The following is a 19,229-nucleotide window of genomic DNA, read 5'->3' on the forward strand; positions in this document are numbered from 1 at the left end:
TATGCTGACATCTTAAAAGTTCCCTTTACTGTAACTAAGGGGCCAAGTCTAAACCCTGAAAAACAACCCCACACCATAACCCCCCCTTCACCAAATTATTTGGACCAGTGCAGAAAGCAAAGTCCAGTGTCTGACCTCATAAATGGAAGAATGGTCAAACATTCCCATAGCGACATTTCTAAACCTTGTGGACAGCCTTCCCAAAAGAGTTGAAGCTGTTATAGCTTCAAAGATGAAAGGGTGGGCCAACTCAATATTGAACCCTACGGACTTAGACTGGGATGCCATTAAAGGTACGTGTCTCAATACTTTTGGCAATATAGAGTATATATATATATACTGTATATATATATATATAATTTGTGTGTGCTCATGTACAGCATCTAACAAAACAAGTAGGTAACAAAAGTAGCACGTTTGGCGCTCATCACTGTTGAGAAAAATAACCTTACAGCTCAGCTGATATTTCGCTTACCTCATCTTGATTTTCCGTCAACCATTCTTTGGCTGTGTTCAAGGCTATGCAAGCTGCTGGCTCATTTGGAAATCCTAAATAATTATAAAAAAAAAATACAATCAGCAAGCAGAGAGATGCAAACATAAATGAATGTATTTGGGACGTACAGTGTAATGAAAAATAATGCACTCTCAGAGTTAAGATCGGAGAAGTCTCCAAGTGTTATGCTGATACAACAAAACAAAGCATGCATAATGCAATTGTTAAATTTGAAATACATCTTATTCTTACAGCAAGGGATGTTTGTCCTACTTTTTTTTTTTTTTTGCCTGTTATCACCCTTGAAGGATATAAAGTTTAATATGCAATAGCCCATTTTCTCACATTTATTTATTTAGGTCACCTAAGTGAGCTTGAAGATAGGGAGTGGTGAATCCTGAAGCAGATGTTATGGCTGAAGACATTCATATTTCATGCTGGCAATAGCTAAGCATTTATAGCTGCATTAATTACAGTAAAATTATACCGTCCTAATTCTTCACACTGTCTCCAATGTCTCCTTGTTTAGATAGCTGTGAGAAACAACCTTGTAGGTCAAGGATATCAGATATAAACCTACAACATTAATGGTGTAGTAGTGGAAAGTTAAGGAGCATGGTAAAGATCTAAGGCGCACTCTGATGCTTTTGCGGTCTGAAAACTGCAATCTGCATCGCCATCTATAAATGTCTACTTAACAATTCAAGTCTTGTAAGTTCCACCTTCTAAATTGGCTACACCAGGTGTAGTCTGGTCATTTGGAAACTTTAGCAAAGGAAACGAATGTGTCTGAAATTAGCAATTTTATACAAATATATTGTAAATATTACTTTAAAACATTTGTATTGCCTTTGAAGCTGGACTCCAGCCTTCCCTTTAGAAAGGAGGAGGAGAAAGGAGATTTGCGGTCCAAGGGCCCAGACTATGGAACGCTTTACCAACCAGCATTCGGTTGGAGGAGAATCACTTAGCATTCAGGAGAAAGATCAAGACTCATCTCTTTTGATACCAAAGGAGACAGGAACAACAAGCGCCCAGAGGCGATTAAATTCGCATGTGCTGCGCTATATAAGTTTTCATTCATTCATTCCCTTTAGTCTTGTAATTTTGTAAACTTTTTACAGTGTGCAATAAAAGCTGCAGCAAGTCAGATAGAGCCTGTCTCATTTCCTGGCTGGAGGACATATAGCATGATCTAATCTTTTCCTCTCCAACCTTTCTGTCCCTGGCCCACCACTTTTATTCATTGGAGTTATGGTTTTTAAATTATAAACGCTCAGTAAAACATGTGGGTGTACCTACAGCAGTCTGAATGTAAAAAGCACCTTCAACAACTTGTCCCACCCAAAGTCAACTTAGAATGATATGTGGCCAATAGTGGTGCCATAGAAAAAATAGACAGTACTCCTCCAACACTTTGCAATAAAAATAGAGGTTTTAGCTGCATACATTTGTGGAAGCCACAGCACCTCATCAAAACCCTTAATGAAGTGCAGTTCCTAAGTGGTTGCAAACCCATACATATACCCAATGAGGGAATTATCCTCAGGTGATACTCAGAGATACTACAGAAGTTTTATGCACACTTTGTTTTCTCTACAGCTGTCTAAAACACACAGATCAAAGGCTGTTTCTCAGCTCCAGCAAACAGGGAGCTGAGATCTGACTTCTCACACTGTGCAGCATAGAGCACAAACAAAAGGGAAATCTAAGAACAAAGAGGAGGGAAATGACCCTCCCCTCCCCAATACAGAGCCTCATAAGGAAACATGCACAGATGAGGTCATAAATCACCTTCAGTGTGCTGGAGGGGGTGTGCGGACACACCAACACTGGTTGAACTGGGTGGACTAGTGTCTTTATTCAACCTTACCAACTATAGCCTGTCAAAAGAGGGTTATAACCCATCTCAAATTTTTTTCACCATCTGTGTCCCATTGTGGAGATTTCCCTTCACTTCCTGTCCCATACCCAAACAGGTGAGAAGAAAACCCTGTAAATTAAGGGAATTCCCTGGGAACCCCCAGGTCATCAGAGCTAGTGTCCCCATTGGAAGAGTACCCTTGATTACTTTTCTGGAGACAACCCAAAATATGGGATTTTCTTTTACTTTTACTTTCAATGATAATGGTAAACAGGACAAATAGAAAGTGTTAATCTCTCTAACGGGGACACAGACAGCGACAGAAACGGACTGTGTTCTAATCCATCTCCCTTCTACCCAAAGCTAAAAAAAGTTTTGCCGTTAGTTATACTTTAAAAATGTCATTAGCATGTTTATGGTGGGAGGGCAAGAAACACAAAATGAAAGCAGATTGAAATTCAGCTTTACATTACCCCTTTTCCACTTTATAAGAGTCCTTCACACAACTGTCCAGACAAGTAAAATGTGTTTCCATGAACATTAGCATTTTGTCATGCAGAAGTCCACGGAGAAGAACCTAAAGCCTGGTACACATGATCAGATTTTCCACAGACAAAGCACAGGACTTTTTTTCCGAAGGGCGTTGGCCATGAACTTGTCTTGCATACAAACGGCAAAGAATTGTCGGCCAACAAACACAAAAATATGTGGGTTTTTTATGAGGGGGGGGCGTGGCTTGGCGCATGGAGGAGTAGGACGTTAGTGCCTGGAGCTCCCGCACACACCGCCAAACTAACAGCTTTCATCACAGTCCTGACACGCCAAACAGGTCGTGATGGGAAGGAAGGGAGGGGGAGAGACTCACCACAACACCGATCCAGGCAGGGACAGTGAAATCGACCGCTTCTTCCCCAAATTGCGGCCGGAGCAGCATGGCACCCCTTGTCCAAGATGTCGGCGACCCGCTCCTCGGGATCACACGCGGCCTCATACGGAGCCTCCTCACAGCGCTCCACTTCTGGCATGAAGACCAGGCAGAGGGCCAGCTCTCCCCCTGATTCCGACACAGGCTCCATCCACTCTGCCGGTTACTCCCCGGACTCTCAGCACTCCTATGCTGGCTGGGACTTGGAGGCCTACATTAAGGCCCTGCCTACTAAGCAAGATTTTGAGGCCTGCGTTCAGAGGATGGAACGATCCTACAAACAGGAGATCTCTGAGCTGCGCAGGGATGTCACAGACAGGCTGGAGGAGGTGGAACAAAGTGTGGAAGAGATTGTCACTACCCTGCAATCTCATGAAGCTATTTTAAATGACCACACGGTGCAGATCCAACAGCTCATGCTTTCCCAGGACGACCAGGAGAACAGGGCCAGACGCAATATTATATTCGTATTTGCGGCCTACCTGAGTCGGTTGACACCAAGGACTTGGTCCCGGCGGTCACTGCCATATTTAATGACCTGTTTCAGAAAGACAAGGAGGCTGCTATAGAACTTAAATGGGGTCCACAGGGCCCTGGGTCCCAAAAATCCCAACCCGAACCATCCCAAGGATGTGATTTGCAAGGTCCACTTTTTTAATGCCATTAAAGACGCCATCATGCAAGCTGCTCGCACGCAGGAATCCGTCCACTTTAATGAAACCCGTATTTACCTGATGCCTGATGTTTCCAAGCTGACTTTGGACCTGCGTCGGGCCCTGAAGCCCCTCACCGGAGCCCTGCAAACTAAGCACATCAAAAACCGTTGGGGTTTCCCATTTCAACTGTCTGCCTCTCATGATGGAAAATTGGCGGTTTTTCGCATGCTGGGTGACCTCCCCAAATTCCTGGGGACATTTGAGCTTCCTCAGATACCTATACCGGACTGGCCACTGCAAGCTGCCACCCCTGTGTTTCAGCTCTCTTCCGGCTGGAAGAGACAATCCAAGAAACCTAGACGCTCCAGGTTGGAGGCCTCCAAGTCACTCGCGGGATGATTGGACTTAACCCGCTGAGATCCTCTCAGGTTGAGATATATGGTTAAGATGGGACGCTATGCTGAGGGCTGTTGCCTGGTGGGTCATTATGGTGAGATGTCTCCCCCTTCACCTAGGAGGGGGGGTTTATCCCTGTTTTTTCTGTTTCTGGCCCTTTCCAACATAGTTGTCCCTAGTTGTTTGTTTCTCATTTGTAATGCACAACTTATTCTCTCCCAATTGAGGCGGCTCCCCCCCGCCTTTCCATTCCCTGTTTTCTGGGTAATTTCCCCTATTACTTAGGCATGTCAGATGTTTTCCACGTGACCCTTTGGGGTGCTGGGAATCTAGAGCACAGGTTGGGGGTTCACCCCCCTGACTGGTGCACACTTTATATTTTTTCACACAGCCCCACTGTGACTACTCATCTTTTGTGCAGTTTATTCCATGGCTACTCCCGCTTTCTTGACAGTTTCCTCCCTGAACTGCAGGGGTCTCAATGTCCCGGAGAAGCGGAGGCAGATTGTATTTCATTTTCATAAATGACGTACCCAAATCCATTTTAGGTCTGATTCTATCCCCAAGCTTCTTCACAAACATTATCCCACTTGGTTTCACAGTACCAACCCTTCCGCAAAATCTAAAGGGGTCTCCATCGCATTTCATGCTTCATTCACGCCAGATGTTCTAGATACTTATGTAGATACTGCAGGGAGATTTATCTTTCTTAAATTGTCATATAAGAATGTGATTTATACTGTAATTAACGTATATTCTCCCAATCAGGACCAACTGCGATTCTTCTCCACTATGATCTCCCGCTTGAGGAAGTTTAGCACAACCAACATGATCCTGGGTGGTGACTTCAACGCTGCTCTGATACCTCGCATTGACACGTCAACCAGTAAGTCCTCGCTCTCCCTGGCTACTCTGACCAAGCTGCGTACCCTTTTTTCAGAGCTATCCCTAATAGATGTGTGGAGGGTCTTACACCCCACTGCTAGGGACTATACATACTATTCCCCTGCACAGTCTTCATATAGCAGACTGGACTATATACTCATCTCCCAATCGCTGTTGGACCTCTCCCCTAGTGCCTCAATTGGACTCACGCTTTGGTTGGACCATGCCCCTATACATGTATGTTTGGGGAAGGTTCCCGCCTCCAAACCCAGATCTTCTTGGAGACTTAACGACAACTTGCTTTCGAACCTGACCTGCACTGACGACATTATTCAGACCATCACACACTTCAATACAGATCACGCTCATGATGACACCAACCCGCTTACGAAGTGGGAGACCCTCAAATGTGTCCTTAGGGGCAAATTTATTCAGCACGGCTCCAGACACAAAAAAGTCCACATAGCGGACATCACTCAACCCTAGAGGACTCCCACAAATGCTCTCCTGACGCTGCCAAGTTGGTGGATCTGGCTAACGCTCGAAAGGACCTCTTGCAAATTTTAGCTGACCGCTCTTTGGTGGCAAGGGATAAGGGGCGTTTTATGCACTATTCCCAAGCTAACAAATGCGGCAGACTCCTGGCGAACACGCTTCAACCACGCCAGGCTAAGAAACACATCCCTGTCATTGTCTCCCCCAGCAAGGGCAAATTATTGACTAACTCTGCCATCACTGAAGAGTTCTGTCAATATTATTCGGGCCTTTATAATCTTCCTCCTCAAACTCCTTTGTCCCCATCCCAGTCGGGCGACCCCGCATGCGATATGTCGTCCTACATTAGAGACACCGCTCTCCCGTCCATCCCAGCCTCTGCTATTGAGAAACTGGAATCCCCTCTAACTGACGCTGACTTTCAACTGGCCATTAAAAAACTCAAAAATTGTAAAAGCCCTGGCCCAGATGGGTTCACCTTACATTTTTATAAGAAGTTTGCACCCAAGTTGGCCCCTCTCCTTGCAAAGGCGTTTAATGCTATTGATGAAAATGTATCTCCTTCCTCTACTCTCCTCCTAGCCCAGATAGTAGTTCTCCCCAAGCCCGGTAAAGACCCAACTCAATGCTCCAATTATAGGCCGATATCTCTTTTAAATATTGATTTGAAGCTTTTTAGAAAAATCCTATCTGATCGCCTTTCACCATTACTGCCCTACGTTATACATAGGGATCAGGTGGGTTTTGTCCCGGGCCGTGAGGCTCGCGACAACACCACCAAGACTCTACATCTTATAGCTTATGCCCAACGAAACCGCATACCGACCTTCCTTCTCTCCTGTGATGCGGAGAAGGCCTTTGATAGGGTCAGTTTGCCGTTCTTGCAGTCTACCCTTGCTCAAATAGGTCTAGGTCCGAAAATGCTCTCGCGTATCATGTCCCGGTATTCCACTCCCTCGGCCTCCATCTTAGTTAATGGCATCCAATCAAGTGTGCTGTCGATTTAAGAATGGCACTAGGCATGGATGCCCTCTTTCCCCCTCCTTTTCGCACTGGTAATAGAGCACTTAGCCCAAGCACTTAGAGCGAACCCGAGCATACACGGGATCCAAACGCCTTCATCCCATTGTAAACTTTCTTTATGTCACTCAACCCCACATTAGTATCCCGTCTATATTGTCGGAGATTGAAAGGTTCGGCAGATTTAGTAATTATAAATAAAATTTACCAAAAACAGAACCGTTGAACTTATCCTTACCGCAGCCTGTCCTTACCACCCTCAAATCTAATTTCTCCTTCCTAGCGGGAGAAATCCATCTCCTATTTGGGAACAGCCATCCCAGCACAGTTATCGAAGATCTATGCTCTGAACTTTGGCCCACTCCTGACTAGACTTAGACGTCTCACTGAGGACCGCTTGGACCTACCGGTGTCGTGGTTTGGACGTATGAATACACAAAAAATGGATATCCTACCCAAACTATTATACTTGTTCCAAGCACTCCCAATAGCGGTTTGTATGGAAGGGGAACCACCCAAGGTTGAAACACAAACTTCTTTGCTCACCCGTCACTAAAGGCGGTACGGGTCTCCCCGACTTTGAGCTTTACCATACGTCGGTGGTGCTTTCGCGGATCTTGGAGTGGTTCCCTCGCCCATTGACGCTGTGCCCGTAGGTAGGCGACATGATCCCCAATTCCCCTACCAACTATGTTCAATTATGGTTTCCAGAGGTGGTCTACCCGACATATATCCACTGGCCATAACTATATTTACATGTGTTTTTGTTAATGTATTTTTTCTCCTGTATTTTACTTTGTAGATCGTCTCCTGACGAAGCGATTAATAAATCGCGAAACTAGTTGAGACCCGAGACTGCTTGTCTCATGGCCCTTCTGGTCCACCCGTACCCCCTCCTTATTTCTGAAGGGATTGCACATCTGGTGACCTAATCACTGTATATGTACTGTATTTTAAATGTATTGTTTGTTTTTTAAATCCTCCTTTTTTATGTATATTATGTGAATAAACTTTCTAAAAAGTCCCCCTTTGCATCACTCTGGTTGAGTATAATCACTTTACACAGTACCGGCATAGTCCTCCCTGCTCATTCATTGTCTGTCGGTGTTTCAGGGTCTTTGGGGATACCCTGAACCCTTCAATTAATCTTTACCCCTCGCCCATTGAGTAAAATCTTAACTCTAGTTGAGCAGGGTTTGTCCTCAGTTGACCTTCGGGCTCTCCTCTAGGGACACGTTAGGTTACATTGGTCTCTCTCAGAGCTGTCCCCCCTCACTAGAGATGCCTTGACGATTTGGTACCGAAAGAGGGAGGTATGCGCGCTCTCAGCTGACCCAAGCCCCCTGACTCCCCTATTTGACAACCCAGCTCTCCCGGAGAGCAGATTAATCGAAATTATTGATGATTACAATAGGGCTTCCTGGCCTACTGCACAACGTTTTGTGAACGCCTCCTCTGGCTCTTTTGTAACGACCAAGACTGCTGCATCCTCTAGAGTGACCTGGCTCACCCATTTGCATTTGACGGCCTACTGTAAGACGCTTCATGACTCTGGACAGGTCCATAGGCCCCTGACTGGTTATAAGCATATCGAATTATGCTCAGGAAAAAAAACTATAAAGTGATATCACAATGGTATCGAGTGCCGACCACCCTCAGGATCATGTTTCCATCTGCTTCTGACTCTTGCTGGAGATGTACCTTAGCTACAGGTACGTACCGTCATATCTGGTGGGATTGTGATATGATTCGCCCATTCTGGAACCAAATTTTCCAAATATATTCTGAACTTTACGATGAACCTCTCACCCCCTCTCCGTTTATAGCCCTCCTCTCCATTCTCCCTGGGTCTATAAAATTCCAAAAACATACCCTCCTAAAATTCTGTCTTAGCGCTGGTAGACAATTGATTTCTAGACATTGGAAATCATCTTCCCCCCCGACTCTAGTCGAATGGGTAAGCGAAATGAATGGCATTATGCTTATGGAAGAGTTGCAGGCCAAATTCCTGGATAGATACGCTAAATTCTCCTTCACTTGGAGTGTTTGGAGGCACTACTCCACCTCAGATAAACTTAAGAACAGACTCCCGCCCAAAATGATTTCATGAATCCCTGTCCGGTTCTGGCCTATGTCTTTGCACATTGTGGGGGACTTTAATTTAATTTAATTTATTTTGTTTAATTGTGTTTAATTTAATTTACTTTTTATTTGATTTGATTTGATTTAGTTTACTTTAAAATAATATAATCTGCGGTGGATTTGAGCACATCGTCTCCTTTTCCTCCCCACCCCCCTCCCTTTCTTTCTTGAACTTTTATTTCTCTCCTTCCTCTTTGTCTTCTCGTCCTCTTTCTGGGCCACTCTATTTGGCCTTACCGTTAACTCATTTGCACTCCGTTAGATCTATGTGTCAGTTGTGACTTTTGGGTGTTTTACAAACCTTTTATTGTCTTGATGCTACCTACACTCTTGCCTTAGTTTTCTTCCTTTTACTTCCCTGGGGCCTGGTTGCAGCAGGATCCCATTGGGTCGTCCAGGCCGAGGGTAGTCTTTACTGGACAAAGAAAAAAGATGAAGTTGCGCTGTGAATTATAACAAAACTAAACTAACACAGTGAATATATAGGGACCATATATGAATAAAGCAGCCATTATTGCAAAGGCTGCTAAAAATATTGTCCAAATTAAGTGAATCAAAAAAATATAAAAATCAAGTTGTGAAACAAAGTTCAATGTGGAACACAGTTCAAAACAGAAATATGAAAGCCAAAAATAGCTTAAGGTTATTGTGGCACAAAGTAGTGAAGACCCAGATCTTGCATGATAAGTGATGAAACAATCCTGATGGGGGTTCTGGGGGTTAGAGAAAACTCCTCCTTCATCAGAGCTGCAGGATCTATAGGACACCTTAGTCAACAGCTGAGATCCATCAAGGCCCTGGCTAGGGTTTATAGCCATACGCTGTTTTTAATGTTTCTTCTGATAAGCCTCCAATTTATAAGGTGATCTGGTGATGGTGGTTTATTCAGTCACAATCATTTTATTTACATGTGCTGTTCTGTCATACTTCACCATATGAGTTTTATTTCTGGATACATATAATTTGTCGCTGATCTTCCTAGAGGGCTCCTCATCCATCCGCATCTGGTGTTGATCACGTAAAGGCCCGGGCTAGGGTTTACAGCCGCAAGCGAGTTATGCTTGCCGTCTGGTAAGCCTCCATTTTTTAGGTGTTTCTGTGGTGGTGGTTATTCAGCTTTATTTATACATTGGACTTCTTATCATCAGGATTGTTTCATCACTTATCATGCAAGATCTGGGTCTTCACTACTTTGTGCCACACTTATGTTAATTTAGTACTTTTCCTAGCGCTGTATTTTCCTGTTTTTAGTCTTTACTGGACGTAGGTTAGCATTGTATATTTATATTTGTACTACTAATGTACCTATGAGGTAACCGTCTGTACACACTTGCTTGTATGTTATGGAATGTACATGTTTTACGTTTTGCAGATCAGGCTGCCCTTTGCCGGGTGTTTGGTCCGATTTTTCCTGTTTTCTGTTTAAACTTGACTGAAAAATTACAATAAAAACTTATTGAACCGAAAACCACTCATGAGAAATATAAACAAACGGAAAAAAAAATGTGGTTTTTAAGCTCTTTAGCGCCACCCTTTGGGCAACTTCTGCTAATGTTGTGTTATGGTTAGCATTGCTTCTCAGCATGCGTGTTTGTACTTTCGATTTCTTTCCAAAGGACTTCTGTACACACGATTGGATAATCCGACAGCACACATTTGTTGTCTGAAAATTTTAAAGTGTGCTATGCAACATTTGTTGTCGGAAAATACAATTGTCCGATGGAGCATACAACCGGTCAGATTTTCCGACAAAAGCCTGCCATCACACAATTCCCATCGGGAAATCCGATTGTGTGTATGAGGCTTTACAACTGAAATGCTTGTGGTCCAGCACACACGTCCCAGAAGTTATTCAGCCAATCAAGAGACAGGTGTAAGCATCATTTACACAATACACTTAGGCCCAGATTCTCAAAGGAGATACGACGGCGTATCTCCAGATACGCCGTCGTATCTCTGAGTCTGAGTCGTCGTATCTATGCACCTGATTCTTAGAATCAGTTACGCATAGATTTGTATTAGATCCGACCAACGTAAGTCTCTTATGCCGTCGGATCTTAACTGCATATTTACGCTGGCCGCTAGGGGCCTGTACGCTGATTTACGCCTAGAAATATGTAAATCAGCTAGATACGCGAATTCACGAATGTACGCCTGGCCGACGCAGTACAGCTACGCCGTTTACGTTAGGCTTTTCCCGGCGTAAAGTTACCCCTGGTATATGAGGCGTACATGAGGCGTACCAATGTTAAGTATAGACGTTGTTCCCCCGTCGAATTTTGAAAATTTTACATCGTTTGTGTAAGTCATTCGCGAATAGGGCTGGGCGTCATTTACGTTCACGTCGAAAGCATTGGCTTCTGGCGGGTTAATTTGGAGCATGCGCACTGGGATACTTTCACGGACAGCGCATGCGCCGTTCGTAAAAAGCGTCATTTACGTGGGGTCACATAAAATTTACATAACACACGCCCACATCTACCACATTTGAATTAGGCGGGCTTACGCCGGCCTATTTACGCTACGCCGCCGCAACTTTCATTTGAGAATACGGCACTTGCCTGTAAAAGTTGCGGAGGCATAACGTAAATAGGATACGTTACGCCCGCACAAAGATACGCGATTCTACGTGAATCCGGGCCTTAGTTTTCTTTGTTCTATCATTTCCAGTTGGAGTTGCCCTTTAACTGTCTTTTCAATTTACAATGTTTTTCCATCCCGGTTATGAAGAGATGAGCAATCACAAATTAAGCGATATATAAATACTTAATGGTGTAGGGCCATTTTCTAGGAAACTACAAATGCAAATACAGTAAGAAAGCCATCTTAAGAGCAATACTATGTATAAATATATTAAGCACACAGCACAAGCGCAAATGAAACAATATAGCCAGCACAGCATAATATCCAATAACAGCTGCCAGGCCACTATTAACTACCAAATAAAGGCCCATAGCAATGTTTGTTTCGAGGCATTTTTACTGAACAGCTGTCATAGTAAAAGAAAAAAAATGAATTTGTAACATCAGCGATAGTTAATACAGACATGGGGGTAGATTGCTAGGTAGCTTATGAAGTCAGCAGTTAATTGTGACAATCACCGCACTCCTGGAAGAATAGAGATGTACATTTAACCATTAGTGTAATAAACTGGCATCTGTATATACGTTTATAGAGGTGACATGGGATGTCACATGTTTGCTTTTCAGAACTGGAACAGCATGAGACTGTAATATAATTAGACTATAATTATCTGCACAAACCTGTACTATTTTACGCTATTCAATAAGGTGATTATATTTCTTTAGCAATTTGGGGACAAAAAAAATTAAACCAATAAAAAAAAAAAAATGCTAAATAATATTGTAAACACGTCACCTATGTACAGGGAGTGGACCAAAATAAGGAAAACATGAACACTTTAGGGTAACTAAAGCATGGTTACGAACAACGCAGCTAATGTGAGTCATATTAGGTTTATGGACAATTACCAATATTTATCAGCAGTCAGAGAGATCTGTCAACTACTACTTTTATATGGAATTTATAAAAACAAGATGCAACTAATGCCCCGTACACACAATTTTTCTGACGGAATTCCGTTCAAGCTGTCTTGCATACACACTGTCACACCAAATTCCGACCGTCCAAAACGCGGTGACGTACAATACTACAATGAGCTGAGGAAAAAGAAGTTCAATGTTTCCAAGCATGCGTCGACTTGATTCTGAGCATGCGTGTTTTTTTTCTCTTTCTAAGTCCATCGGAATTTCCGATGGGGCACACACATGGTCGGAATATCCGATGAAAAAATTCCGTCTGTCTTTTTTCATTGGAAATTCTGATCACGTGTACAAGGCATAAGAGGGTTAAAGAAGGCTTAGAAAATTTCAGGTCCAGAACTCTGATTATTATTACTTTTTTTTTTTAAATCCCCCTCCCCATTCCCCTAGAATTTAAAAAGAATATTTTTTTTTTAATTGTACTATTCACTCTTCTGACTCTCCAGCACTGCCTACTATGTCTTCCGGCACTACTCACTGCCACCCACTTCTTGGTTGAATAACGAACAATGGCATCTAACCCCTTCCTCTGAGCCCAAGCCCAAGCTGCACCGCATCATTATGTGAGCACCATTCCTAGTGCAGTAAGTCACCCCCCCCCCCCCCCCCCCCAATTTCTGACACAAGGCAAAAGGAGGAAGCCAAAAGACAGGTAAAATAAGGTATGTAGGAGAATAAAAACAAATAAGGGAGGAATGGAATCCAGGGAGTTGGAGGGTGGATATATTTTTAAATATAAAGGGAACAGTCTCAAATAGCCATGTGCATGATGAAAAAAAATGTGTTTTGTTTCGATTTGTTGATCTAGTTATTTTGTTTCGTTAAACTTGGTTGATTTGTTCAATTCATATTCAGGATTCATATTCGGAATTTGTCTTATGTCTTTTTCAAATTTTCTTTGAATTTACCATTTTTTTTATTCCAAATGTTCAAAGTGAACAAACAAAAGAAAAATCTTGAAGAAATAATTCTTGACGGCTGCACTTAAAAAAAAAAAAAATCCTTTTATTGAGCTGGTTCTCAAATTTTCAAATGGGAAAAGTTCTTGTCAGAAATTCCGATTGTCTGTATGCAATTCCGAAGCACAAAAAAAACATGCATGCTCTGAATCAATTTGACGCATGCTCGGAATCATTGAACTTAATTTTTCACCGGTCGTTGCAGTGTTGTACGTCACTGCGTTCTTGACGGTTGGAATTTCCAACAACATGACTGTATGCAACACAAGTTTGAGACAAAATTCAGTCGAAAAAAAAACAAAAAACGTTTTTCTTGTTGGAATTTCCGATTGTGTGTACGCAACATTAGTTATTACCTATTGGAACTAGTCACCACAATCATCTATATATTGCTCTAATGTGTCATTATTAGGTTACAGGTGAACTAACCTGTAACCTAATACCTGAATAACCTGAAAACCCAGCTAGAATTCACGGTACTTGCACTCAAATCTGATGTAAAGAGTTCGGTCCAAATAAAGTGTCAGAAAAAATCTGATACACTAAATGAACTCGGAGCGATCTCGACACATCAGTCAAAATCATTGTATAGTTACAACAACAGACACAAAATAGAAAACATGTACCGTATTTATCGGCGTATATCACGCACTGGCGTATAAGGCCTCGTACACACGACCGAACATGTCTGCTGAAACTGGTCCGCTGACCAGTTTCAGCAGACATGTTCGGTCGTGTGTACGGCCGACCGGACAGGTTTCCAGCGGACATTTGTCCAGCCGACCGTTTTCCGGCAGACAAATGTTTCTTAGCAGGCTAAAAAACATGTCCGCTGGAAGCCTGTCCGTCGGACATGTTCGGTCGTCTGTACAGACTCACCGTACATGTCCGATCGTCCGCCATCCCTCGCATGCGTCGAAGCATTGACCTTCCAGCATCGCGCACGTCGCCGCGTCATCGTCGCGGCAACGGCGCCAACACGTCACCGCGCTGTCTGTCTGCGCGGATTTCGGTTTGATGGTGTGTACAACCATCAGACCGAAATCTCCCAGCGGACATGTCCGATAAAAACGGTCCGGCGGACCGTTTTCATCGGACTGTCCGCTGGTGTGTACGAGGCCTTACACGCACCCCAATTTAAGAGGGAAGTTTAGGAAAAAAATGTTTTTTTTTTTTAAATTAACCACTTAGAAGCAAAATAATGGTATCTGAGCATCAATACAGCCAGATCTGTGCTCATCTGCAGCATTGATCTTCAATGCAGTTTGATAAGTGCCCATCTGCAGCCTATAAATGTATCAAAATGCTCTCCCTGTTCAGTGCCAATCTGCAGTTTTTACCTTTCAGCGTAAGATCATCTCTGTTGTCACTGAGGGAAGAGGGGGAGCGAAATCGCTGCTGAATTACATAGGAGCCGAGATCTCCTTCATCTCTGTTGTCACGAGGGAAGAGGGGGAGCGAGATCGCCGCTAAATTACATCTGAGGGAAGAGGAGCGAGCGCCGCTAAATTACATAGGAGCCGAGATCTTCTTCTTGTGTATCCGGTGCTCCGTCACTCACAGCCACGCCTCCTGTCCCTGCTCATATGATAGACAGTACAGTAGTCCAATGTGGGGCCAGGAGGTGTGGCTGTGCGTGACAGAGCACCGGATACACAGGAAGAAGAATTCTGCTCTATGTAATTTAGCGGCGCTCACTCCTCTTCCCTCAGACAGCGGGGATCGGCGTATAACATGCACCCACGATTTTCCCCTGATTTTAAGGGGAAAAACTTCCGTGTTATACGCCGATAAATACGGTATATATGTATACACACAATGAAGTTGATGTTGAGAACACATTTTTTTAAAAGCACAGTGTTTGAACATCATGAGGACCAATACTGGCATATTCCAAAAGTATGTGCATAGTCTCGAATGAATGTCAATTCAGAAAAGAAAAATCTTCATCCAATGATTACAATGACTCTTTAAGTCACCTTTGGCTTAACAAAAACAGCATTATTTCAAAATGGTACTCCAATTACACTCACAGTCTTTGACTTCAGCAATATGTGTACAGTCCAAATTTGACTAGAGTTCGATGTAAAATTAGATTTGAATTTCAGTCCGAATTTACTGAAATTTGGAAGAATTTAATTTCGTTATTCGGAGCATTCTGTAAAATTTGTTCATATTGTAATTCGGGTATTCGATTAATCCGAATCTCCAAATAACGAAAAATGCATCCAAATATTAATTCGGAACAAGACACATGTCTAGTCTCAAAGTAATGTAAGTATATGGTGTATGAAGAGTGATATAAGAAATAAACTACTTATCCTTCCTGAAAAAAAAATGCTTCATGCCTTCATCAATGCTGGACACATATCTAAAGCCTTGTATACACTACTAACAATCCAATGTTAGTAAAGTGATCTCCCCTGCTGTGATATTGTGCACTGACAGGGGGACGGGGGGGGCTCTGCTGCCATACTCCTACATGAGGTAGTCAGCAAGCGGTTAAAGAATATCCTATAATTCTGCCATAAAGGCGCTTATTTAGACACTTTCAGTTAAAGGGGGGCAACCAGGGGCATTAAGGGTGCACGGGTGCCACCTCCCCTTTCCATCGCCACTGCCACCCCATATTCATGCGTCTGGCCCCTTTCAGGATGCCTGGCACATTAATCACAGCAGTGTTTTTTTTTTAATCACCCGATTAGAGCCAGAGGTTCTAATAGGCTTCAAAATAGGATGGGCTCTGGACACAGAGCATTGGAGTCAGAGTCCACCCAGGTGTGTTAGAATAGCGAATGAATATTCGCTAATCTAACACTGAATCGCCCCTCCCCGCCAATCAGGAAGAGCGAGTATGAGACGCGTTTCCCGATGGCATGAACGGAGAAGAGTTCTGATTGGCCACGAGGAGGAATGTGGAGACGGAAGCTGTCAAGCAAGGGAAGGAGATGCCTGCTCATGATGCCCGTGGAGGAGAGCCGGGGAAGCTGCCTATTGTTGATGTAAGTGCACTGACTGACCCGACCTGGGGGGGGGGGGGTCGGCGAGTGCACTGTTAGCTGCCCCCCAAAAAAATGGCCAGCCATAGAGGAGTGGAGGGAGGGACCACAGGTTGCAGGAAAGAAAATAGCTTGATTCTCCCATTAACGTAGTCATTGTTGATGGGGGTATCCCTCCCATGGAACCATTGTGTTCACCCGGGCAGGGGGGGCGGGCAAAGCCATCAATGCCGGAAGAACACAGTGATTACTGCTAATGGCTATAATAGCCACTAGAAATAATCGCATGTAAAATTCCACAGGTTGGTTGTACCCAAGTCGATTGATCGATCAACTTGGGTATATTCAGTCTCCCATACATGGTTTGAATCTTGGCCAGTTCCCCCTGAGACCAGTGAGATTCGAACATCTGTGGCCAGCTTAAGTGTGGATGAATGAGGCAGCATTGGAAGCTACAACTTGCGTAAGAAGAAGGTGCATGCATGACTACCTCTACTACTTATAAAGAACATTAGAATTATAAGAGGCTCTTAGAAATGGTATTTATTGTAGTTTGATCAACACTAGCACTGCTAAATTGATTATTCAAAATAAGTGCCACAGTTCATGATTAACATTACCAGTCTGGTCAGTGTAATGCATCTAATATTTCTAAAACAAGATTTTGCTAAACAAAATATGAAAATTATAATACTGTTACCGGTATATTAATATATTGCATTGAAAAGGTGCACATTGTCTTAAAGTTTGTGAATATTTTGGGAATTCCAGGGTATTTTGGTTTTATTACTTATATTAAAAGTATACTCAGAGGGACATTTTATGTTTAATTAAAGATATGAACAACAAGTAGTATTTAATTTGATGCTTCAGAGAACTTTGAGTTGAAGATAAATAGGCTTAATAAGTCCCAAGATGCCCATAAAGTTATTTTTGGCAAAATGTTACAATCTGCAACAAACCTAAAGACATTAATTCTAGAAATTGCAAGAAGACAGGAAATAAATTGGAAGTCATTTCATTCTCTTCACTTGGAATGTTAAAAGAAAAAAAAAACATGTTTTTTTTTAAAAAAAATGGTGTTCTTATTTAGCTTGATTTAGAATAGGATGCTGGCAAAATCTTGTTTGTAGCCCCCTAACCAAGAAAAACTTTATTATCAGGCAAGCAAAAAACATTTTCACCCTTTTTTTTAAGAATTTCTTGTTATTTATTGCAGAAGGCCAGAAAACAAGAAAAGAAAAAATAGTTTTAATTAAATGATAATTATTTGTGAACTGAAAGCAATTTTGGGACGATAAATGCCTGCACTTTACATTGCAGGATGTCTAACTATGTAATTTCAAAAGAGTTTCAATTTGTTGGCTCATAAAAAGACTAATTGTTTTTTTTTTATTATTATTATTAATGGCATCCTTTGTGGTGCCTTTTTTAAAATTGTTATTTTCTGTTATTATGTTGTAATTTGTAATCAATTTGAGCATATTTTTACTTTCTTTTGTACAAATCTCTACTTTTCATTTTTCATGTTTCACATATTTTTTTTATTTTTTATTTTAGAAAATGCTTTCGTTGGATCCACACTCTCATTGTATCATTATCTTACATCTCTTCAAAAAATAAAAACATCTTGAAAAAATATGCCTTTCGAAAAGTAAACCCCCCCCCCCCCCCCTATTTCAGCTGTGACTGAACTTATTGGTGGTTGATTTATGAAAGTCAAGTGGTCTATTCCCTTTGCACAGAAATGTTTTCTTAGCTCAGTGAATGAGGTGAACCTTTGTTGATATATACAGTATATATATATACATTTTTACCACATTCACTAAGCTAATGGGAAAATTACCTTGCAAAGTGAAGATCCTACTTGCCTTAAAGGGGTTGTAAAGGTTTGTTTTTTATTTTCTAAATAGGTTACTTTAAGCTAGTGCATTGTTGGTTCACTTACCTTTTCCTTCAATTTCCTTCTAAATGTTTTTTTTCTTTGTTTTCTTTGTCTGAATTTCTCACTTTCTGTTCCTCCTCAGTAAGGTGTTCAGTAAGCTGTTCTAAATGACTTTCCACCGCTCGGATGATGGGGGCAAGCTTACTGAGGAGAAACAGGAAGTGAGAAATTCAAACAAAGAAAAAAAAATATTTAGAAGGGAAATCAAAGGAAAAGGTAGGTGAACCAACAATGCACTAGCTTAAAGGAACCAATTTAGAAAATAAAAGACAAACCTTTACAACCCCTTTAAAGAGGTTGTAAACCTCGGAAAACAAAAACCTGCAAAACAAAGGCATAATGCATCGTATACTAGCTCATTATGAAATACTTACCTTAGAATGATGCCCTGCAAAACACTGGCGGCGGCGCGATGGCGTGCACGTGCACATGAGGAGGCGGCGCGCTCTCAGGTGGGGGGAGTAAACAGCAGGGAGATTGCCGGGGATGAGGACGGACCACGCTAGAGGAGAACGGTGATGACAGCCCCCAGCCGTATGCCATACACTGTACACCGCCTTCTGGAGGCAACCTTCCAAGCAGCACTGCGGTGAATCGGGGGAGACGGATCGCTGCATGGATCGGCACAGCTCGTATCACAACGTGCTGTATGACCGCTTCGGAGCTCACAGCAGTTAAAGAACTGGAGACGGACGGGAGAGGAGGGAAGTGGAGCATGCAGCTGGAGGTCTGTATCGGCTTGGATCGTAGGGAAGGACGGTAATCTACACCCACACACCCACCACCACAGGAGATAAGGTTGGCTCTTACCTTTTCAGTTTTTTTTCTCTCCCCAAAAGTACTCAGAGGAAGTGAGATACGCGGAGGTAAAGTATAAAATATCT

The 19,229-nt window shown here is 42.6% G+C and overlaps 1 protein-coding gene across 3 annotated transcripts in view; it reads right to left on the reverse strand.

Annotated features, from left to right (window-relative positions):
- Positions 1–19,229, reverse strand: part of MACROD2 (mono-ADP ribosylhydrolase 2) — a 3,190,351-nt gene that overhangs the window by 606,387 nt on the left and 2,564,735 nt on the right. For all 3 annotated transcript variants that reach the window (XM_040351278.1, XM_040351279.1, XM_040351277.1), the window contains exon 8: positions 476–549. In XM_040351278.1, coding sequence (XP_040207212.1) covers positions 476–549 — 74 coding nt within the window. The remainder of the gene's footprint in view (positions 1–475; positions 550–19,229) is intronic.

This window comes from Rana temporaria, chromosome 4, assembly GCF_905171775.1.
Source record: "Rana temporaria chromosome 4, aRanTem1.1, whole genome shotgun sequence".
Classification (NCBI taxonomy): Eukaryota; Metazoa; Chordata; class Amphibia; order Anura; family Ranidae; genus Rana; species Rana temporaria.